Source organism: Trachymyrmex cornetzi, unplaced genomic scaffold, assembly GCF_001594075.2.
Source record: "Trachymyrmex cornetzi isolate Tcor2-1 unplaced genomic scaffold, Tcor1.1 scaffold166, whole genome shotgun sequence".
NCBI lineage: Eukaryota > Metazoa > Arthropoda > Insecta > Hymenoptera > Formicidae > Trachymyrmex > Trachymyrmex cornetzi.
In genome coordinates this window covers 296,373-319,917 of record NW_017296266.1, presented here as the reverse complement: position 1 = coordinate 319,917, position 23,545 = coordinate 296,373, and the positions used below count along the sequence as shown (strand labels likewise).

Below are 23,545 nucleotides of genomic sequence, written 5' to 3'. Positions count from 1 at the left end.
TTCTACTTATTTTTCACTATGTGATATATAAATACTCAAAGGACAATAAAATTTATAACGTTTCTTATTACGACTACTGCATTACAATTTCACTTTCTTAAACTGTTTAACGTAATATACAACATTATGGTATAACAGATAACAGCAAGGATATGTTCTCAGTTTCCGAATTTGTATCTATAGGCCTTTTATAAGGGCAAGATCTTTTTTTTATTTTCTTGTAATAGATGCAAAGCGCACAGAAAGGCTCGATAATTGAACTCCAAACGGCTGTTTTTCTCAGTGGAGAAGCACTTGTGTACAGCATCCAACTCATTGCTATTGATGAATTCTAGCATTCGTCTAACCGATAATGTTCTAATCAAGTGTCCCTTAGAAACCGTGCCGGTATTCTCTTTATCGTAATCCTAAAGAACGTATAATTATCAAATTTGCTCATTGTTCTTTTGTCTCGCAAAAAAAGAGAAAAAAGAAAACATTTCACATAATAAATGATTGTCTCTTCAATGATTGTATTATGTATAGCGCAACGTTATAATTTAACGACAGCTGTACTAACTTTGAAGATTTCCTCCAGGTTCGGACTCCGCACTTGACACAGTTTATCCATCGCGATAGCTACCTTCTGCCGTTCGTCAAAATTCAGGAAGGTTCTGCTATCCGCCTCGGAAGGCACATGTTGCAAGGGAACCACAAGAGGAACTTTTTCCAAACACCTGGTTGCAACAGCTTCTTCCACAATTGCCGCGAATTTGGTGTATTCAATGAAATAGGGTCTTCAGAAAGAAATACGATAATCACGAGTCACGAGAATGTGAAGTTAAAGAAGAAATAAATGATAATTATAATTTCATAAAATTAAACAATTTTTCAATAAAGAAAATAAGTATCAACCTAAGCAGCTTAATTATGTTCAATAAACACCTAAAAAATATTAAATAGATGTTATTAAATATATATTTATTAAGTTGACCAAATTGGATAAAATACGTATAAAAGTCGTACCTCAACCTAGTAAAAAAATGTTAATATACATAAATAAACTTTATAAATGTAATTTAATATATTTTTATAACATTTATTAAATAATTTTAAAAACATATCAAATTTTATAAACAATTATTTTCCAGTTTAAATATTTAAAATTTTTCATGTTTATTAAACATTATTTATTAAACAGTATTATGAATGCAACTATATTGCTTAGAAAATAATTCGAAAAATAAAATTCGCTTGGGATTAATTTGCTTTGATTATTTTTTTCTATTTTTTAATTTTATTCCTATTCTTATACTTATTTTCCTATTATTTCTATTAACTAATTTTATTTCTTAAAATTACTGGCTCTTATATTGTCAATATTATATCTCCATACTTTAGAGGTGCCTGAAAAAGTTTTGTAATCGTGTCTATTTCCGCAGTTGTCAAACCGCAACGAAGCTCATCTAGACCTCTAATAAAATCAAGTTTCGAAACGACAAGTTGGTTGTGTCTATCAAATTGACGCATAAATTCGAGGACCTACGCGTGAAAAAAAATTATCAAATTATGATTCGAATCACTTCTCTTTAATCTATTAATAACAAATATAAATTACTTTAATTCTTTCGCGTACAACTTTAGCTTTAATTTTAGCCAAAATTAATACAATGTTGGTCTCATCCTCGTGAGGTTCAGACGGTGACCTTTCAGCGTTAAGTCTCTTTTTATCCTCCAACATGCGATAATATAAAGGCTCCACGATCGGTTGGAATTCTAGTTCCTGCAAAAATCGAGTGTAGTTAAAACCCATATCGTCGTTATATCTTTTTTCCAGAGCAAACTCTTCTTCCGGAGACAAGAGTATGGTCGCTATGATAAGGACTTGTCTGAATTGCGTTCGCGTCACATGACCGCAATTATGTCTGCAAATATATAATTAATTCATTAAATTCAAAAATTATTAATATCTTTTCGGTATCATTAATGGCATATTTTAGTTAATAGTATATTTTGTTCAAATGGCAAACCAAAACTACACATTTTGATCGAAAATTATTAAGCATTCACTATGATTTTTTCCAAGCAATTTTAATTTAAAATATTACTCTCGTAGTTGTTTTCCAAAAGTATATGAATGTATAAAATAAATTATTACATGTTAGTTATAATAAAAGTTATAATAAATAAATGTTTCTTAATTGCTTAATTATAATTTACTATATTGTAGAAAATTTACTGTATGTAGAAAATTTTTTTATTTAAATTTTTCGTCAGTCATTTTCAAAATAAATCATTCGATTAACAATTATTTAAAGAATATACTTGTCGTAATCCTTGAAAAATTGCTTCAAGAAAATTCTCCTTTCTTCGACTCGCTGTCTTACTCTCTGCATGATATCTTCACAAAGATCTCTTATATTTTTCGGCTGACATTGCCAATTTGACACACCTTTTCGAGGTAATTCAGCTATATCTTGAGGTGGTGATTCCACTTTTAGGTTTGGTAATTTATCAAGTCCTTTTACGGTAAAAACTATGAAAATGAAAATACTAAATGAAAATGTCTATTAAAATAATAAAATGTAAAAACGGTAGCGCATACATAAGAAAAAAATGTTAAAATACATATACTGGGAACATTCTTTAAACTAGAATTTATTTGCACAACAAAATTATATATTTTTTTTAAATTAAATTAAGTTTTAAATGGCTTTTTCCACATGCGCAAGATTGAGATAGCGAATTCTTATTAAAAAAATAATTTATATTTCTCTCTCACACAAATTACTCATAAATAAACGTTTCGGTCTGTCATCAGACCTTTTTCAATATTCAAATAATAATGTATACAATGATGGTACTGACTATTAAGATGTAAAGTCATGTGCATGGAATTTTATATAAATGTGGAATATTGAACAACGTAAATCATGGTTTAAAATAGGTTATGTTATTGATGAAAGTATTATTGTAAGTCTTTTGTATACATTATTATTTGAATATTGAAAAAGGTCTGATGACAGACCGAAACATTTATTTATGAGTAATTTGTGTGAAATATAAATTATTTTTTGAATAAGAATTCGCTATCTTAATCTTGCGCATGTGGAAAAAGCCATTTAAAACTTAATTTAGTTTGTAATCGATCCACGCGGTTTATTATTTATTGTTATTTTTTTTAAATATATATATTTTTTATTCACACATTTCTCATTTACATAAAAAGCAGTTTTCTTATTTGAAGAAATATTTTTTTGAAAAATTCGTTTGTAATCTTTTAATTGGATTATATTCTTATTATATTATCAATTAAATCAAATAAATTGTTTCATAATTTTTATATAAATAATCTAAATATTATTATAAAAAAATAAATTTTTAAAAACATTTTATTTCACGCCTATATATAGAGAAAGATTATATATAATTAAAGCAGGAAAAGCGTTTGTTCTAAGGATGTATCACCAAAAACGTTTGCGTTTATTTTAAATATTGTACCCTGATCTATATCATCTTCGAATACGCGCCAACATACACGATCCGGATCATCTAGATCCCTGTAGAGAGCGATTAAGGCATCGATTTCTGGTTCAATCAGCCACAGACGACCCAAAGACGAAATCTGAAGTGCGTCCAGCGCTCTTCGAAATTGTGAGATGGTCACTCGACCGACATTCAAATATTCGAAATCCTATGATGACCCAAATCATTCGGTTCTTAATCAACGGATTAAACCGTTAATATATTACGCTCATGATAATAGGAGGATGCGATAGCGAGCGAGCTCATTGCGGGTAACAAATCATTGATAAATCCGCGCGCATATATGGGAATTCAGCATACGTGATAACGTTAATTAGATAATATTATCACGTATGCTGAATTCTCATATACATGACGTAATTGGATCGCGAGAACCTTGAAAAACTCATGGATCCGTATGCGTTGCTCGAGAATATGCCTCTGGATGCGTTTTATGACTTCCAGCGCAGGAATCATCTCTCTCGTCTGTTCCATCACCGGATGGAATACCGTTTGCTTACCGAAGACTTGACTGGGTATGATCTTACCAATTTCCGGTCGTGGGAGTTTCGGCAGCTCGGCCGTAATTATTCGACCGGGAAATTGATCGAGCAACTCCTGAGAAATGTAACAGAGAAACTAAAGGTAACGTACATTCCAGAAAACATGTATTATGTTCTAATTTCCTTATATTTGTATAAATATTATAAATGTATATGTGTAAAGATTATGAAGAAATAAAGGTAAAAAGGTTCTAAAAATGACAATACCCCGCTGAGATCCACCATTCCATATTCTTCTAAATAATGTTGAACTTCATCTACAGCCTTCACAAACGCTACATAATTTACGGTATAAGCATCTTTGGCAAATCTCTTTACGAGCAGGCGAAATTCCTCAGCGCCAAGGACGATGCCCAGAAATTTTAAAATTCGACCAAAATGGGCGAGAGTAACTGTGCCAACATTCTTCGCAATCTACAAAACATCTTATTAGAATGAATTAAAAATTATTAAACTTCTCTATCATTTATGCTTATTAAACTAATAAAATATTCATATTTTTATCATTTAATTACTTTTGTCTATTTTTAATATTTTATATCAAAATAGTCCTTTTCTGAAATAAACAATTATATCTTAAATAATAAAATAGAATCGATGATGCTTTTTTACATTACAAGAGAAACTAAATTATTAAAAATTATTAATGTATTCGTATTAGCACAATTATTATGCTTGTCAAAATCACAAAGACTAAAGAATAAATTATAGCTGCCAATAATTAATGTTGCAAACCGTAATGGTTCATATTTTCATAGATGAATCATATCAAACATACCAGCTCGTAATCTTGAAAGTATGGCCAAAGAGCAATTTTTCTTTTGCTCACCAACACGGCGATCTGAGTGATAATCAGATTCAATTTTCGTGTTTCCGTACCGCTCAGAACATTTATATGCAGCGGATTTTCCCATTCTAAACCTGTCACAAGGGCCTTGTTCTTTCCGAAATCAGGAACTACGAGAAATATCACAGAAATTATTATTATTATTGTTATTTTACAAATCTATATGCTATGCATGCCTCATTTTATCAATCCAATTATTGAGTCATTTTATATAAACTTTATATAAAAACAAATAAATAATCATATTATATAAATGCTTATTATATAAATAATCGCTCATACCACTGTCGTGAATAACTTCACAAAATTGCGAATAAAGAATCCGACCGTCCTGAATTCGAAAATAATCCGTTAGATCGCAAATCTCTTTATCCGATAAGCCAATCACGCCTTTTAGTGGTCCAGCCAAAACGGAGATAAATTTGGACTCTGCAAATTTAATAATTATGTATGTACACACATGTTTTATAATTAATTAATGCACCGTAAAATTATAGTAAATTTTAGATACATTCGACAACACAAATTAATCAATCACCACTGCAGCACAATTTTTAAATAGATTTTAAATTCTGCTAATATTTGTCTATTTAAATCAATGAATTACATATCGCGAAATTAAGATTTATTCAATTATTATTTACCTCTGTATCAATTGCTTTCTGCACAAATGTTCATTTATAACTTTAATCCAAATTTTAAAAATCATACATTGAGATATAAATGTAAGATATATATAAATAAACATACATGATTTAGCAATTTTTATAATTATAACTAATAAATAAAGCCAATTTCACTGTGTTAAAAAAAACATTCAATAATTTCGAAACATTCTGTGAAGGGATAAGTAAAAAAAATAGTATATATAACTAATGGAAATTTGAATTAAAGTAATTTCATTAGATCGAGTGTCCAGAAATAAACATTCCCGCACACAACTTTAAAAGTGTTTGAAGCGATCGCTCGCTCGGTGCCAATGTCCGATATTTATACCTGATATTAAACAACGTTTGTCGGGATCCAGAGGCTTGTAATAATCCCAAAGATCGAGTCCGACGCGAAATACGGCGGCTCGTATCTTATTGCAAGTATGCCAGACATCGTACAACTTAAGAACCTAAAATCGCTCTTTTTATCAGAATGCTTGAAATCAATGTCTTCCTATCTGCGATTTTCTATTTTGAAAAAACGATGGAAAAGACATCTGTTTTTACCTTCTGTTCCTGTGGCATATTTATACTATTTCTTCCGCGGATTTCACGAAAATTTTACGCGACGTTAAGAATTAAGATGGTTATCAAAGTTCCGTTTAATATTGTAAAATGTAAAGCGAGCGTCTGCCTTATGGAAGGGAAGGGATAAAGGCCGCAGCACAGACTTTTGCATAACGCATAATGCATAGTGCATAAAGGAATCAACCAATCACAATTTTTCTTTTCCATGGAATGGGAGGAAAGGAAAGATTCTGATTAGTTGATTCGCTTATGCACTATGTGTTATGCAAAAGTCTGTGCTGCGGCCTTAACGATGCGTACCATGGTGGAATTATAGAAGGTGAGACGTTCCTGTGGATGCGCAGTAGCTTAAAAGTAGTGGGGAGCAGATAGCCAATCATGGGGGCCCATTTTATGAAAATCCAATATGGCATAAATGTATAATAAATGTATATTTTTCAGGCAGCATGCCGACCTGTTGCATTAAAAACTGTAGCAGTCGCAGTCCTTGTGAATTTCATGCATTTCGCGTGAAAATTGTATCCTTCCCTCCAATAATTTCATGGAAGCAGCAAAAATCATGGATGCTGAATTTCAATTATTTTACGGAAACTTTTTTTGTATGCAGGATAAAATTTTTGATAGATTAACCGCGGAAGTATGTCTGAAAATTAAGTACAAATTTCTCCGACGGAGGTGATCGCATGTTTGGTGCGAACCAGATCGTACATTAGGTTGCGCAATATAAATATGCAAATATAAAAACTAATAATATAAGAAGAAAAGAAAGAAAAACAAAAAATGTGCAATCTTGTTTCTAATTTGTAAAATTCTCCATTTCGCGGGTTATCTCCGTGTCTGACTTTATATTAGAATGCCAACGTTTTACTCTTTATAAAGTCAGACACGGAGATAATCCACGAAATGAAGAATTTTATTATTATTATCGTTATTATTATTATTTTAACTGTAAAGGATTAGTTTGTAATATTTTTACAATTTAATAAATGTTATGAATATTTCATTATTATTTTAACTTCTAATACTGTGTTTTTATTAATAATCTCCTGTGAACATTTAAATTCCGCGCGCATAAAATGGGCCCTAAGTGATTGGTTTACAAGACATGTCCCCCATTCTTTGCCGCCATTATGCGTAACATCTCACCTTCTATAATTCCACTACGATGTGTACCATGTGGTCTGTTTTCTGTTCTTACACTAGACTGTTCTAGAACTCTGTTTCTCGCTTTAAACAAATATCAAACGTATATCTAGCTCACTTTAAGTTCCAAAAGTGTACACTAGGGGTGCGATCCACTTCACGCTGCAAATGCTTTGAAGCATTCTTTGATCTTGGTCAATTCATAAAATTCTTTCTTCTGATTGGTCAACGAAATATTTGCAGCGTTAAGTGGATCATATCCTAGTTCAGCCACAAAAAACACCTATATATACCATGGTTAGGATCAAAGACATAGGCTGCATTCAGGAGACTCAACAGTTTTGCAACTGTTTTATGATTCTTCGCTCAGATTGGACTATTCCTTTAAAACTAAAAGTATAAACCAATCAGCGCGACGAATCATAAAACGGTTGCAAAACTGCTGAGTCTGCTGAACTCAGCCATAGAGAATAGACTGCGCGATCCGTATCTAAGTAATGTATCAAATGTGGTCGACAATAATGAGAGAGAGAGAGAGGGACCATGAGAGACAACCAATCTCTCTCTCATTCTCTCTCCCATTACACTATTGAATGGAAAGAGATAGAAATGGCCGTCTGCCACGGTTCTTCTCTCTCGTCCCTATCGACCATTTTGACACACGAATCGCGCAGTCCATTCTCTATGGCTGCTTTCCATTTGATGACACAAATCGACACAAGTCGACACAAATGTCGTTCTATTCTTCTTGATATTCAGAGAGTAACAAAGATAGAACGACACTTGTGTCGATTTGTGTCGACTGTGTCTCCTAAAAGGAAAGCAGCCTATGTCTTTGGTTAGGATATAGCTGGAAACACAATAGACACAGGTAATAGGCACAGGCAACAGGGAATAACAAGCCATCCAATCAGAGCTTTGAGGTATAAGTTCGATATTATATTCCAGAGCTCTGATTGGACGCCTCGTTATTCCCTGTTGTCTGTCTATTGTGTTTCCAGCTTTACTATACCGGAAATACCTAGTTACTTCACATTTTCACTTAAAAGTACCATAATTAGATGACTAAAGTCACGTGAAATGAAAATGTGAAAAGTGATTAAAAGCACGGAGGAACCGTAATAGGCTCCCTGAGACTGGCCCTACTCGTGTAGGGTAATATCCATATTTTTGTGGTTCATTTCCATGCTATTACATGGGCTAGACAAGGACGAATATATAATCAAAGGTTGATATTTATTATAGTCGGTTCTTATTTCAAGACCGTCTTAAATAATGTCTTAAGATACTAATACGGTCCTCTGATTGGTTCGTGACACCGAGACAAAACTTAAGACGGTCTTGAATAATAAGAACTGACAAAAGATCTGTTTTCTGTGGCTAAATCAGTGTACACTTTTAGAACTTACAGTGAAATAGGTATATATTTGATATTTGTCGAAAGCGAGAAAGAGACTTCTAGTGCAGTCTAGTGCAGGAACAGAAAACAGACCATATAAATACCGACCAAAATTGATTATTTGTCTTTATCTAAGGCCTGAATCAGACTATGCATTGAAGAATGAGATTTAAGATTAAAAGATTGAACTTTGACCAATCGTAATAAAAGGAGTCAAAATTTCTTTGTCCTCATTGGTGAAATTTCAATCTTTAATCTTTAATTTCAATCTTCAATGCATCGTCTAATTCCGGTCTAAATCATGTAAGTAATAGTATGGAAAAATACCACAAAAACGTGGACATTACCTTACGAGGTTTGGTACACGAATAAAAAGGCCGGGATGTCCACTCTCCGGTTTCTCTCTGTCGGTACGATCAATGCGATGTCATAAATGCTTTAAAGCAATTTTTGATTGGTCAATCTGTAAAATTCTTTTTTCTACTTGGTCAACCAAACGCTTCAAAATATTTGTAGCGAGACTTTGACCTCAGCCTTACCGAGTGTCGCGGATTTACAGATGGCATTATCCGCACCAACTCCGACGTCATAGCGAGAGAAAGACGCATTTTTTGTGGCCATCTACAAACATTACCGATGCAACGAAAAATGCCATGCCGTTGTATGCTGCTTGATTTCGTTTCGTCGATTGTTTCAACGATATATATTACAATAAAATCTACTTGTCTCGCGTATCCCAGTATTGTTTAATAGTTTTTAAGAAGTAAATGATCGTCGATAAAATCACAGCAAAATTGAGCGGGATTCTTGGCGATCTTCCATTGGTCGACGGCCGAGAATAGTGTCTCTCGGCGATTTCATTGGCTATCTCTCTCTCCCGCCAGTTGCGTCGCGTGACCGAAATTTCTGATGCGTATGGCGCTAAATCCGTCTCTTTTCTTCCATCTCTTCCTTCCCCCCCTTTACTTCTCCCGCTGATGACGCATTCTCTAACCATCGATCCGCACGCAACCAGGAACGTAAGAACTAGACTTATCTTGGTTCCTATTTTTTTCCACATCGAACAAAAACTTTTTATTTGTTAAAACATTTTTCTGTAGCACTGTTTACAGATCTCGCTAACGACAAATCACTTCTAAAACAATTCGGTATGAAACATTACAAATTAAATGTTAAAAAATCCAGAAAAATTTAACATAAAAAGATTCTACTAATTATAGGTTTTGAATTTTTAAGAATTTCAATATTCAACAACTTATATATATTTTTAAACAGTTTGATATTTTTAAATGTAAGACAATAATTCGATCTCAAAGCTGAATGAAATAGTTTTTAATCATCTACGGCTGATCGTATTTTAACAAATAATTCAACAATAAAGCTTAACAGACGAAACAAGAGCTATAAATTCAAGCCGAATGAAGTTCTATTAGGACGTTCTCGCTGTTTACATTCATGAATGAGACTCATTGAGTGAATGCTTAATGAAAACACTCACATTTTCATTCATGCAGGAAACGTTCGAGGAATCTAACGATAAGTCAAATTAAAAAAAAAAAAACATTTTACGTTATTATTCATAAGGTTAACGTGAGAACATAACGTTAGATCGCGTTTGGTCGCAAAGGGATTGACGATATTTGGCGTGATCGAACCGAGGGTACCTTGGGCACGTCGAACGATCCTGAGCGACGCCACGTGATTGGTCGGCAAAGTCGTACGTCCCAAGATGCCTCGCGCGTAAATTGCCGGCGGGAGGACCTCCGGGCTGCGCACGACGCACGACGCCGTACTTTCTTCTCCATCGGGCAGTCGAAGAGAACGGCTGCGTAACGAGCTATCTACGATCATTCGAGTGGCTTTGTGCTCACACAGTGCATCGTGGTGTGCCGCGCGTATCGTAATTTACGCGGGTAATCCGATAATATCGACAGATAAAAAGCAGACGCGATGGCCGATCAGGAGAACAAGGATTTCAGCGACGACATCGCGGAGCAAAACTTCGCGGAGCAGAACGGCGAGGCCGAGAACAACGGCGAGAACAACGTCGCGGAGAACAATCAGGAGTCGCAAGAAGACAGGTAATTCCCCCCCCGGGTCTCTGTTTGCTCGCCCCCTCTCGTGCCGCAAGCTGATTAATTGTCCCGGATTGCGCGATCGCTTCGTACTTCAGGCGCGTTGTAGCCCGGCGATCGCGCGAATCGGCGATAACTTCGCGACAACGCGGCCGACCGGGCCGCGCGCGCGCGCGCGCGAACGAGCGAGCGAGCGAGCGAGCGAGCGCGTCGGCACGCGTCTCACAAAATGGCGGAGGCGTACGCTCCGCCGCGGAACGTAATCCGTTCGCATCGACGTCACGACGAACGCCTACGTTTCGACGACACGGCCTCGTCGCTTCTCCGTGGCACGCCGCGCACGCGAACACCCATATTTCGCGACGATTCTCCATTCGCGATTAGGATCCATTGACGAAAGAAGCCGGCGGCAATAATGGCGGTGCAAGAACGAGTGGAGGCGCCGGCAGCGGCTCCGGAAAGGGCGCGCCCGAGGCGTCGTAGCGTCATAAGAGGGAGAGAGAGAGAGAGAGAGAAAGAAGGAACGAGAATAGAAACGACGTTATGCGTAATAATGTCGAGGAATATTCCATACAATACATAGTTCGTTCTGCGCGAAAAAGAGCGGAAATTTGCTACCTGGGCGCGCTCCGTTACAAACTTCCGTTAGAAACACGTGGAAACCTTTGTCCCTTGTAGGCTCGCAGAACCGAGTTACTTGAAGCATTGGATGAATAAAAAAAATGTTAGTAGTGTAAAATAAAAATAGAATTAATTCCAGTAAAAGAAACATATTGGAAACGAAGAAATATCACTGAAGAAGAGGGCATAGCGCCGAAAAAGTGTCCCGCCTCGTTGGCTGCGTTCCGTTATTCACTGTGGGTATTGAAAATCTGTATATATGTGTGTGTGTGTGTGTGTATATATATATATATATATATATATATACGTAACGTGAATTATAGATTTTCAGTATTCGAGGTGAATAATGGGACGCAGCTATTGCAGTGCACTTCACGCAAAATGTTGGTGGACCTTAAATTCTCGTCTGCCATTGTCTCGCGCTGCTCTCTTTTTTCTTTTTCCTCTACTCTTTTTTTCAGCGTAACGGATCTCGAGCTGGATGAATTTGACCAGAAACTTCCTTTTCCTTCAGTCTCAATAAAAGAATGCAAGACACCTGTGTAAATAAAAAAATTACCTAAAAAGATATAATTTTGCAATTCTGCGCGCGTCCCGTTTTTTATTTCTCCCGTCATATTGTTCATATTGTATATCAAGGGAATTTTGATATTTGTTTTTCTTTGTATCATTTTTTTGTAATTTTTATTTGCTCTTCGTATTCCTGCAGCCTTGGATTTTTGCAAATTTTTACGCTATTTGGGGTATCTTTTTGCAAAGAAGGGTAAGCATTAGATTTATTTCAATTTCACAAAAATATGTAGAATGTTTCAGGATGTAAAATTCAGGAAGCGGACGTAATCTTCAAATTCTACTTAACGTAGGTAAATTGAAATATAATAAAGTATAAACAATTACTCTATTGCCTCATTATAGGATAAGATGCATAGGATTTTTGCAGTAATGTTACTGAATATGAATTTGAAGATGCACCTCCTCGTCCTCCTCCTATCCTATAATTAAAAATAAAAATGTTCAAGGGACACGAGTTTCATGTGTATAAAATAACGGAAGTAAAACAGCCAAATGCCTGCGCTCCACTACGTCTTGAAATACAATAATCAAAGATTGAAATGAGATAATGCATGCTATATTACGCAAGAATAATTTAAGACACCACTGTATAACGGCGAATAAAGGCGCTAGTTTGTAACTTTATATGTGCTGTTGTTGCGAGGTATAATATTTATCTGTTTTTGAAATTTTTCGTAATTTTGTGTATTAAACTCCTTGTTTTCTATCCCTATCTAGTTAATGATATAATTGTAGTTCTCTGTAATTGATAAAGAGAAATTGTGGGTTCTGCAGTCGATCAATTTTTGCGAACGCAACATCACAAGCAAATAATAATCCGTAATGTTTTTATAGAGCCTAAACTTTCGAGTACATTTTTTGGCCAGCCGAGTCTTCTATCCTCGTACGGTTCATTGCAGCTGAATTATGGTAAACAGTCAATTGATTCACGATTGACAAATACGTACACTTACATGGGATCGACGTGAACCGCAAAACCTTATGCAGTGATTTCCGAGTCCTAATTATTGCGAGAAGTCTACTTCAAGTTCAAGTTCGTCACGTTCCGTCATGACACAAGCACTGGAACTCAAATTAATTTCGTCAAATCGATAAAGTCTCGCACAGACACACACTTGCCTGCTGGGTCACGCGTAGAGTAATTTCCGATCCAAATGCTGTTTGGGCGTGACCAAAGCACAAAATCATAGGGACAATGCGAAAACGTCCAGTAGGTCGGAACGCCATTTAACCCCAGTTTATGTGGCTTGATCTACAGGTGATCGACAACGGTTTTCACATGGCGGGCGGCTCACAGGTGGAAAACGTCACCCGACCAGCAACTGATTACCGGCGAGTGACTGGTGCCAACGGTATTTATCACCAGCCATAAATAAAAAATAAAGAGTCAAATATAATAAGTAAATCAATTAATCGTGTTGACACTGCCAAAAACAAAGTCAGAGCAAAAACCGAGCTTGCAGCTCGTTGTTAGAATGCAGAAAACGAATGAAAATATATATATAATATATATCAGAAGTTGAAACCATTCTTGCAATTACATCGCAATTTGTCTATGAGCGTTGTAAACAAAGAGAGAAAGAATGAGAAAGAGACAAATATATATATAAATAAACACGTACATGTAAAATATAAATAAATATCCCATATGGTATCCATCTATATTATATCCATATAGATATGTCGATCGAAAATATCAAGAGTTGTCTATCATTTAAATCGTAATGAAAACAATCTTTTTAGCTTTTCGATATAGAGTTGCAGTCTATCCTAGCATATACCATATTCTTTGGGCCAATCTGCAGTCAGAGTAACCACTTGGAAAAATTAAATTCTTGTTTCCCTTAGGAGCAGAGCTGTGATATGTCTACTGGAGTTGTCTAACTATTGCTCGGGTTCTCACGCAAACGTCGATGAATAGTACCTTGTTCTCTCGATGCATTGATTTTTACATATACCTATATACTTTTTTCCAAGTTTTCTTTTCGATTTTTTTTTTGTTTACAATTGAACATTCAAATCAAGGTTTCTATGGTGTGAAAAGCAGTTCTTCTCATGGTTGTTTCTCGTAACTTTATACAAAGGACAGATGCATATATCGTAAGCTACCTTTATCAATTCTCATTTATTCTAGGAATGGTATTCTATACTCTTGTAATTGCTTTGCATTGTAATTATTATGTTTATCATTGTAAGAAGACTTTTCTAAATTTCGACAATGGGCGATCTAATTAGCCATAGATTAAATGCGTTTGTTTGTCGTAGATATATATAATTATATATAGTCTTTACATATGTGCGATGTTTAATTGAATAAAATATTCCTCGTTTATATAAATCTTTTTGATGGTCGATCCAGTGCCCCTTTTGCGAATGACACTACAGGTCTGTTACATTACTTGCATATCGTCTGCATTCAATTTTTCATACCTTAACACTGATTATATAGTCTTTCCAGGGGTCAAGTCGACATTTCCTTTCATTTTTTTTTTTTTTTTTAATAAATGAGATTTTTGGATTTTTTTTTTCGTTTTTTAAAAGTTAAATTCTCGTTTCGATCTTAATTCTTTATATTAATTAATACGTTCGAGAAATTCACTTAGTGAAATAAATTCGTTCCGTTGCTTTGCAGGTCGGCCGGGGCTAACCAGGATTCTCTGAACGATAGGTATTTTCAAACTTTATTATATTTTTCTTATTTTTTTTTAGCATGTCGGTGTTAAGAGTGAAAGAAAAGTTGCGCAACGATACGAAACGATGAAAACTACTTGATGCTCAAGTTGTGTATTCGAGTAATAACAGACTATGACCATTCCGTAACTTGTAACAGTCACTTGCGAAAGAGGCCCAAATACATTTCCATCTTCCGTTTTCATTACAGATAACTTTTTTGCGCGCAGTTGCAGAGATTTGAGAATTTGCCAACGTCGTAAGCCCGAATAGCAATCCTATTTAGATGATAAACCGTGAATTTCTCTTTACGAACATTCGGTTTTGCAATAATGATTAAAGACTTAAGACGAATATGTATTTCATTCTCTCTTATTAATTTTAACACTTTCTGTTTTCCGTTTCTTTCGCAGGAAATTATTCGTCGGTGGTTTAAGCTGGGAAACGACAGACAGTAAGTAACTCTTTTTTTTTAAACTTATACTCTTTTAAAAATTTATTTTCTTCGCAAATCTTATAGCGAATTCGATCACTAGCACTACACTAGATCAGTGCATACTAAAAGGTACTTTGCATGAAATTACCAAAGTTAAATGTAAAAGTATATAAATATTTTAAACTATAGACTAATAATATTGTCACACATTATTTAACAAAATATATGTGTATCATTTCATTGTCAAAGTTGATTATATTGTATCACTGCATTGAGATAGTTTATATAAAGCAGCTTTTAATATGCACTGATCCAGTGTAGTGCAAGTGAATTCACCATTAGTTAAATAATGAAAAATAATAAAACAAAAAAGATCAGCGATGATGATTTATTTTTTAACCTTAGGACACCTTTGGATGACAATTGTCATGTGAAAAGAACTTTTTACTGAGCTTAAATTACAATATTGTTTATATAAATATTTTTAAAACGATTTAAAGAATTCTTACAAAGAAATTATTTTATACATTTTTAGAGGAATTGCGAGAACATTTCAGCGCATATGGTGATATTGAAAGCATCAATGTCAAGACAGATCCAAATACAGGACGATCGAGAGGATTTGCCTTCATTGTTTTTGCTAAAGCTGAATCTCTTGATAAGGTATTCAATTTTGTATTTTATCGCAACGGAAAAATAATGTAACTCTATTGTTACTAATTTTAATTATGTTACTGTTTATCTTTTACATACATGATACTTAAATGATGATAATTAAAAAGTCAGTTCTGCTACTGAATGCATGTGACGACAATTCTTTTTTCTGAGGTGTTTTTACAAACAAATTTTTATAACATTTTTTAACGAATTATTTGCCAAATAATTAAATAAGAAAAAATAATCTTTCAGATTATGTCTGCTGGTGATCATGTCATCAACAACAAAAAGGTTGATCCTAAAAAGGCAAAAGCCAGACACGGAAAAATATTTGTCGGCGGGCTTTCGACAGAGCTTTCTGATGATGATATCAAGAATTTCTTCTCACAGTTTGGAACTGTAAGTACTTTATCGTTTCTGTATACTTTAGCTAAAATACCCTTAAACAAGAAGAGCCCTCTTATTAATACATAAAAAACCTAAAAATCTTTTAGATTGTCGAGGTAGAGATGCCATTCGACAAAACAAAAAATCAAAGGAAAGGATTCTGCTTCATCACTTTTGAATCCGAACAAGTGGTGAATGAGTTGTTGAAGACTTCGAAACAAACGATAAATGGTAAAGAGGTAAGTAAATGAATGTTCATAAAAAGTCGAATATTATTTCGAAGCTTTAATAAAATATTTGTAAAATCTATCTATTTTAAAGTATTTTAGATTATTATCTCTAAAATAAATGTACGATTTCACATTTTATTTTTCTGCAAGGCGATAAAAAGACTGATCGACGAAAATGAAACAAAATTAAAATTTTTAATTTAGATCTCATTGCGACTAATTTTAATAATATTACATTCATCTTTTACATATATGGAATGATATTCATATTGTTAGTTTTGTGTGTTATTAAATGCATGTAATGACAAATGTTTTTTTACAAGCAAATTTTATAACATATTTTTTAACGAATTATTTCGCTAAATAATAAAAAAAATAGCAATTATATTTGAAATATTAAACAGGTTGATGTAAAGAAGGCAACACCCAAGCCCGATGGAATGATCGGTATGCGTGGTGGACCCGGTGGCCGTGGCAGTCGTGGCACCAGAGGTGGCCGAGGTCGAGGATTTGGTCAAGGTGGATGGGGACAGGGTGGCTATGGCGGCGGTTACAGTGGTGGCTACGGTCAAGGGGGATATGGCGGTGGCTACGATGGATATGGATACGATTATTACGGTGGGGGTGGGTACGGAGGTTACAGCGGCTACGACTACAGTGGATACGGTAATTCCATTAACTATTACTAAAATCGATGATAAAATGGGCATATGATGTGCCGATCATTGTCAAGATTTGTTTTGCTTTTTTCTCGTGTGTCTTGTTTTCCTTCGAAAAAGAAGCTATAAATAATAATTAACGGCAAGATTATTCGTTGTTACCGTCCCAGTGTATTCGGTAGGCGATTATGACAAAAATTATAGACACCTGAGGAAAATATATGCATATTATGACTGATTTAATTCCTTTGTCGTGCATTCAAATTGCTTAGCTTCCCTTCATTTATCTTTTTTTTTTTTAATTAATCCAAGCAGACATCTTGTGTTTACTAACTTTTTACTTTAATTGAGTAAGCTGAAATTTATATTGTCAGCTTCGTTAAATATGTGTTACTCAGCAGTAACAGGAAATGGAATGATCAGAAATTTTATGTATGTATTATACTGGGTATTAAGTTTTAGTATTAGATATAAGCAGAAATACGAGTGCTGGTTTACGGGCAGATCAGTAACAATTCTAATTTGTTCATATTAATACATTTAAAAAAAACACGTATTTTAACTTGAATAATTTTGGTTTTATAGACTCCAGAAAATATGACAATTATTTTATTAATTTTATCATTGATATGGTACTTATGTAAACCAGTGACTCGAACTTATGAAAATATTTTTCGAATTATGTTCTTTCAGCATATTACAACATAATTTGTAACAAATCCGATTACTGAAAGGCTACATATAGAATGAACATAATCCGAATTATTTTCTACTTTTGAACTACTTTAAAGCACTGACTGTTTATCGCATTATATTAATCTATACATCATTTGCTAAGTTATATTCTTTAATGTTCTACTAATATTTAAATTGTATATACATATACATGTGTAAATAAGCAATTAACAAAGTTAACATAAGAAAAAATATAATAGGTAACAGTGAATGTGTGTGTGATGTTTAATTAAATATCACGTTTGCGTTTTATAATATTTATCGATATATTATCACACATAATTAATCAGTAATCAATCGATATAAGTATTTTCTCTCTCTCTCTCTCTCTCTTTCAGACAAAATTTTAATGAAATTACAATTATTTTATATATCGATATACGTAAAACAATGATTTTTTAAATGACGGATTTAATAACTTACCAACATTTAATATGTTCATTCATTGATATGAATTGTTAACTTTTTCATTTGTTTTCTTTTTTATTTCTCTTTAGCGCTGTGTTTATTTGTGGCTCAAGGGCTTTATTTTTTATATAAGTAATTATTAAAACTAAAAACTGGCAATTGATGGGTTAAAGAAACTATATACGACATCATTGTATGAGATTGTATCCTTCAATCCTGCTGTTAATCCTGCCACATTTCTCACGCATGACGTTTCATGTTTTTTCCAATGATCACCTCACCTGCAATAAAATCGCGAAGGCTAAACACATGCCCTTACGGAAGTGAGAATGGCAATGTACTATTTTTATATCTCGTATGACTTCTGAGATTACTTCCGCGGCATGCTTTTTTTAAAATCGAGTTATTAGGTAAAGGATACAAGCGTGAATTCATCTACATGCCTGTTTTATCTAAAATTAATTATAAATTAAAAATATTTTTTTATTCATTTCTTTCATTTTTTCGCTATTTTTGTCGGGATGTGCTGTATAAATTTTAATTTCAACTATGCGCATGTTCTTTCTGATACAGCCATTTTTAGCATGATAAATCATTTTTTTTTAATGCATGCCATTTCTAAATTCATACTGTTCAAAATAACGTGTGTTATAACATTAAAATCTAAAACTACACTAACGATCAGAAATCGAATGAAAAAATCCTTTGGAAAATATAACTGTCTTTCGCTCATATAGAATACTATAACAGTGCGTTACAGTACAAATTGTTTTTAGAACACATTTCACATGTTTTTTTTTATAATTGTTAGATATATAATTACATTATACAAAATAATCAATCTTTAGTGAATACATATTTTTTGTTTTACGCGCCACGTGCATAGATTTTTCCTTTTAATGTAAAAGGAAATGAATAATCGATATATGCATCGATAACTGATTCCATTGTTTCTTTATACCGTGTGTTCCATGAAACGCAGACGGATATGGATATGGCAGTGGTAATTACGACGGTGGCTACAGTGGCGGGCGCGGTGGCGCACGCGGTAAAGGTACGCATTGTAGCGTCCTTTCTTTTATATTTATATATTCCCCATCCATATCGTTGTATATTTTAAGTGGCATACATTACGATTGAATTATCGCCTACGTCTATTTTCTCATGCAGTCAACTACACATTCATCTGTCCTTATTCTAAACTGAGTCTCATTCTCTTCAGCTCTATTTATTCCTCTGTCCTCTATTTAAATTTCTTTTTTTTTCTATCTTTGTAACTATTTGTTTAACAAATGGAAAATGTGTTTGTATGTAACGTATATGTATATGTGTGTATGTGTGTGAAAAATATGAATGAATGCAATAGGAGAGAAGTTAACATTCTCGGGATAATTTAATCGATAATTTATTGCATGCATAAAAAAAACATTTGAATTATATCTAAATACATATGTATATCGTGGAAGCAAATTGTAACATAGTTATGTATTATTATGTTGTAAGTCAGAGCTGTCCAAGATCGGTGTTTTTTTGACTTAAAATTGAAATGTATCGGAATTCATACCTATTACTATTCCCTATTCCTTACTTCATTGCTGTTTTGTCGTAGCGTGCGACGCTCGGTCTCAACTGAAATCGTTAAAAGTTTTTGACCTGTGTCTTTCACTATGTTTAAGTAAAAATATTCTGTTACTAATATTATAAGATACTATTATTCATAACATATTTAACTATAAAAATATGAATAACAGAATATTTTTAAATAGTGAAAGACACAGGTCAAAAACTTTTAACTAGTGTCGTCTCCGAGACCGAGCGTCGTACGCTACGACAAAATAGCAATGAAGTAAGGAGTAGGAACGGTAATAGGTGTGAATAATGACGCATTTCGATTTCAAGCCAAAAAACCCCGACCTTGGACAGCTTTATTGTAAGTTATCTGCGATTATCGATTTTTATCATTTATTTTGCAACTGACTTATAGACCAGTATTCATAGTCAGATCTTATATTCAAGATCGTCTTAAGTACGGTCTTAAGAAGTCATGAACCAATCAGAAGGCTGCATTAGCGTCTTAAGATATTACTTGAGACGGTCTTGAAATAAGACTCGACTATGAATACCAGCCATAATGTTTATAAGTTAGTGAATTATATTTAAGAGCATAATAATATTATCACTATCATTACGTAACTCAGTTGTTTTATGAAATATATACTTTGATTAACTTGGAGTATCCCTAGAAACTTCTCTTTTTACATGGAGATACAGCGGGTTTTTTTTATACACTGTTTTTTATATATTGTTTTTTTATATACTATTTTTTCATAAATGTAATAGAATCGTTTAACACTCGCATCCAATGGAACGTTATCCTATATTATTTAGCTGTATTAGAGCTTGAGATATGGAGGAAGGGGAAAATATAAATTACACAGCCTGCAGCTTACTACCTTAGCCTGTAGCCTCTACATAGATAATACTATAGTTTTCTCTCTTACATTTATATTTATCTATATCTAATTAATCTCTAAATAAGCATTTGTGCGATTTGACAGTTTCTTTTGGTAGTTTATGTACAATTTCTATACATAAGTTTATATGCTTAATCTCTTATAAAGATAAACGAGTGATGCAGCTAGGACGATTAGACTAATAAAGTGCCATGTGGGTATGTGTTCCAGGAGGTTCAGGCTACGGTGGCAAGCAAAGGGGTGCTCGTCAGAACCAGAGGCACCAACCCTATTAATAAAGGAATCCTTATTTATGACCGCAATGCAATTCGCATTGTAACTGCCGGTGAGTCACTGTCCAATCTCCTAATGCTCTTACATCCACCTCTGCACTAAATTACCCAAAGATTTTAGTGTGCACAAATAACTTCGTACTTAAAAAAATAACGCACAGATTTTTATAAATTACATTCTTTATAAGAATCTAAAATCGTGATTTTAAATAAAATAAAATAGTTACAAAAAATGAAATATGCATTCCAATTTTTTTTTCTTTGAAAATCTGTTTAGAAACAGTTATTTATACTCAATTAGGAACGAGATTTCTTAAATTTTTAAATAAGACCAAAGCTATTGTATTTTTCTTGTAATTCTTAATTCGAAATAGTTTTTTTATCTAGAATTATTGTTCTACATTTTGCATATTTCACACGTTGCTGCTTTTTAATGCCAACTTTTGTTAACCATTCCATCTCTATTTCTGTTTCAAATAAATGTTTCATTTGCTATGCTTCCGTCCATGTTTAATTTGCTATACTTCATTAATTTTAACAAATTGATTTGTATAATATATGGCATAATTCAATATGAGTAATTAAAAGATTAATACATTCCTTTCCTTTCCAGGTATCGCAAGCCGCGGTTTCCGTTTACAATCACATTACAACTCGTCCAATCATTCCATTCAATATGTATCAACATCGGCCAATATTCAAAAAAACAAGATTCGAACAGCATGAAATTTTACCGTTCCAATAATATTTTGTTGATTTTGTTTTTGTATATACATATACGCGCTTGCTTTTTTCAACTTATAAAAACATTTGCGTGCACGTGCGCACGCATTGTGTATATCGTGAATGAATATACCTATAATAGTAGATTATTTTAATTTTTTCTACAGAACGACACGGCGAACAATGAACCATCATAAATGAGTAAGCACGCAATGTTTCTATATGGCATGCGAAAAATCGATTTAAAAACCGGATAAATCGTGCTGTTTATAACGACCGTGTGAAATAATATAAAAGGATTACTTCTTCCTTATTAGTAAGATATAATAATAGGATTAAATAAATTCGTTTTGTGTACATAATATATATCTCATACATACATTTGTAGTTTTGTTCTGACCTCCTATATGGCAACTTAATATTTTTTTCTTTTTAATACACGACATGTACACAAGATTTATGTCTGAAACGTAGAGATCATCATTTATACACATAGATTTAAATAAAAGACTGACACATACATAAAACGGAATTTATCAGATTTATTAATAGAACTTATGCTCTACCGATTCATAACATCGTAGCACACGCGTGTGTAAGCTTAATATGCAAACTGATGGTATACCTGGCATGTGCTACGACAGGATTTTGGCTCGATCATAGAGAACAGCGCATGTACATTATATTTATATACAAACAAGTTTATTCTAACACGAGAAGAATTGTCACAATAAAATTTTTAAAATACATCAGACGATATTGTATTGAAAATACAATGTTGGGATTATGTATTTTTGTCCGAGTACATACTGTTCTGATCTTATGTCTCACAAAAGTATTACGTTATATAAATTTAAAGGGATGGTCTTATGTTAGTGGTTTATTTAAAATAAATTATGTTTATATATATATACCAATTCGTGTTCTTTAGTGTAACATTAATAATCATCTACTCAAATCCTACGATTTTCCTTATTCTTCCCGAATTTTTAATATTTAATTCTTATAAGAATTTACGTAGTTTGAAAAAATTGCTGTACATTTTCTTTGAAGATAATGTGACTAAAGTTAAAAATAATAAACAAAAAATTATAATTTGAATGTAATTTTATATAAGCTAAAAATTTTATTGAGAATATTTTTCTCGCATTTTATTTATAAATTGAATATTTTAGAAACATTTCTGAATAATATTTTGGCACGGATGAAAAAATTCAATTAATAATGTATTAATTATTAATCGCTGATGACAAATATTCTATTTTGTCCTTGATAGATACGGAGATAACTTTTGTTGTTCCTCATAAAATTATTTTTATTTTCTGGACAGATTTTTTAGGAGGAAGAAAGTTTTAAATTACAAGATAAAAAAATTTCAATAAATAGTTATATACTTTTTTTAAGTAGTTTTAATTTCCATTTATCTCTTAAAAATGTACATTTGATCCACGAAAGCGGAGGCTAGTAAGCGATCGAAACACGAGAAGGCGTCATTGAGATCACTATCTTGGAGATTAATGAGCCGAAGCTACAAGCTCTCTAATTAGTAGTACTACTAATCTCATCCAGCTAAAATTAGTCCGTTCTCCCACTTAACGTGTTCTCGCGTTAATGACAATTGCATCTTAACTAAGTTCATTTAACTGATTGAGCTGTTAAATTAGACGCACTATAATTTTGCAACCTTCTTTAATAACATTAAAACTTTCTATCATTTTATTATTCTTTTGTGAGAAATGCAAATACGAATTCTAAATATATGGATCCAAAAATAAATAATATTTCTCAGTTTCAATCACAAACTAGCGTATTGGATTTTTGCATTTTCATCCAAAGCGTTCCAGAGAAGTCGTAAAAAATAGCATCGTAAATTTTTATAACTAAATACCACTATAGAATTCCATTTTAATTATTCAAGGGAGATATTTTCC

General features: G+C 33.2%; 2 protein-coding genes across 11 annotated transcripts; one reads left to right on the top strand and one right to left on the bottom strand.

Annotated features, from left to right (window-relative positions):
• On the bottom strand, positions 1–10,553 carry LOC108759052 (uncharacterized). Of its 2 annotated transcripts, XM_018504317.1 has the most exons (12): positions 6,132–6,218; positions 5,911–6,034; positions 5,197–5,343; positions 4,846–5,024; positions 4,275–4,481; positions 3,901–4,122; positions 3,481–3,673; positions 2,305–2,515; positions 1,598–1,904; positions 1,376–1,521; positions 560–776; positions 1–407 (listed from the first exon to the last, which is right to left on the bottom strand). In XM_018504317.1, the coding sequence occupies exons 1-12, from the start codon at positions 6,147–6,149 to the stop codon at positions 189–191; spliced, it is 2,190 nt and encodes a 729-aa protein (XP_018359819.1). In that variant the 5' UTR covers positions 6,150–6,218; the 3' UTR covers positions 1–188. The 2 variants fall into 2 exon arrangements, with proteins under 2 accessions (XP_018359819.1, XP_018359818.1); XM_018504316.1 differs by lacking the exons at positions 5,911–6,034; positions 6,132–6,218 and adding an exon at positions 10,359–10,553.
• sqd (RNA-binding protein squid) lies at positions 10,548–22,141 on the top strand. Of its 9 annotated transcripts, XM_018504322.1 has the most exons (10): positions 10,549–10,775; positions 14,596–14,631; positions 15,047–15,087; positions 15,605–15,732; positions 15,979–16,125; positions 16,221–16,352; positions 16,748–17,009; positions 19,128–19,199; positions 20,830–20,944; positions 21,505–21,585. In XM_018504322.1, exons 1-9 carry the CDS (start codon positions 10,645–10,647, stop codon positions 20,892–20,894), a joined length of 1,014 nt encoding a protein of 337 aa, XP_018359824.1. In that variant the 5' UTR covers positions 10,549–10,644; the 3' UTR covers positions 20,895–20,944; positions 21,505–21,585. The 9 variants fall into 9 exon arrangements, with proteins under 9 accessions (XP_018359825.1, XP_018359822.1, XP_018359820.1 ...); XM_018504323.1 differs by lacking the exon at positions 20,830–20,944 and having other exon boundaries at positions 10,548–10,775; positions 16,748–16,961; positions 21,505–22,141; XM_018504320.1 differs by lacking the exon at positions 20,830–20,944 and having other exon boundaries at positions 10,548–10,775; positions 16,748–16,967; positions 21,505–22,141.
• The last annotated feature ends 1,404 nt before the right edge of the window (positions 22,142–23,545 follow it).

Bases quoted from the DNA above. Each gene is read 5' to 3' on its own strand.
- LOC108759052 (XM_018504316.1), bottom strand. From the start codon at position 10,545: ATGATCGTAGATAGCTCGTTACGCAGCCGTTCTCTTCGACTGCCCGAT. The intron at 5,025-5,196 runs GTATGAGCGATT...TATTTCTCGTAG, and splicing joins TGAAGTTATTCACGACAGTG to TTCCTGATTTCGGAAAGAAC. The intron at 408-559 runs GTTAGTACAGCT...TACGTTCTTTAG, and splicing joins ACCTGGAGGAAATCTTCAAA to GATTACGATAAAGAGAATAC.
- sqd (XM_018504318.1), top strand. From the start codon at position 10,645: ATGGCCGATCAGGAGAACAAGGATTTCAGCGACGACATCGCGGAGCAA. The intron at 15,088-15,604 runs GTAAGTAACTCT...ATACATTTTTAG, and splicing joins AAGCTGGGAAACGACAGACA to AGGAATTGCGAGAACATTTC. The intron at 16,126-16,220 runs GTAAGTACTTTA...AAAATCTTTTAG, and splicing joins TCTTCTCACAGTTTGGAACT to ATTGTCGAGGTAGAGATGCC.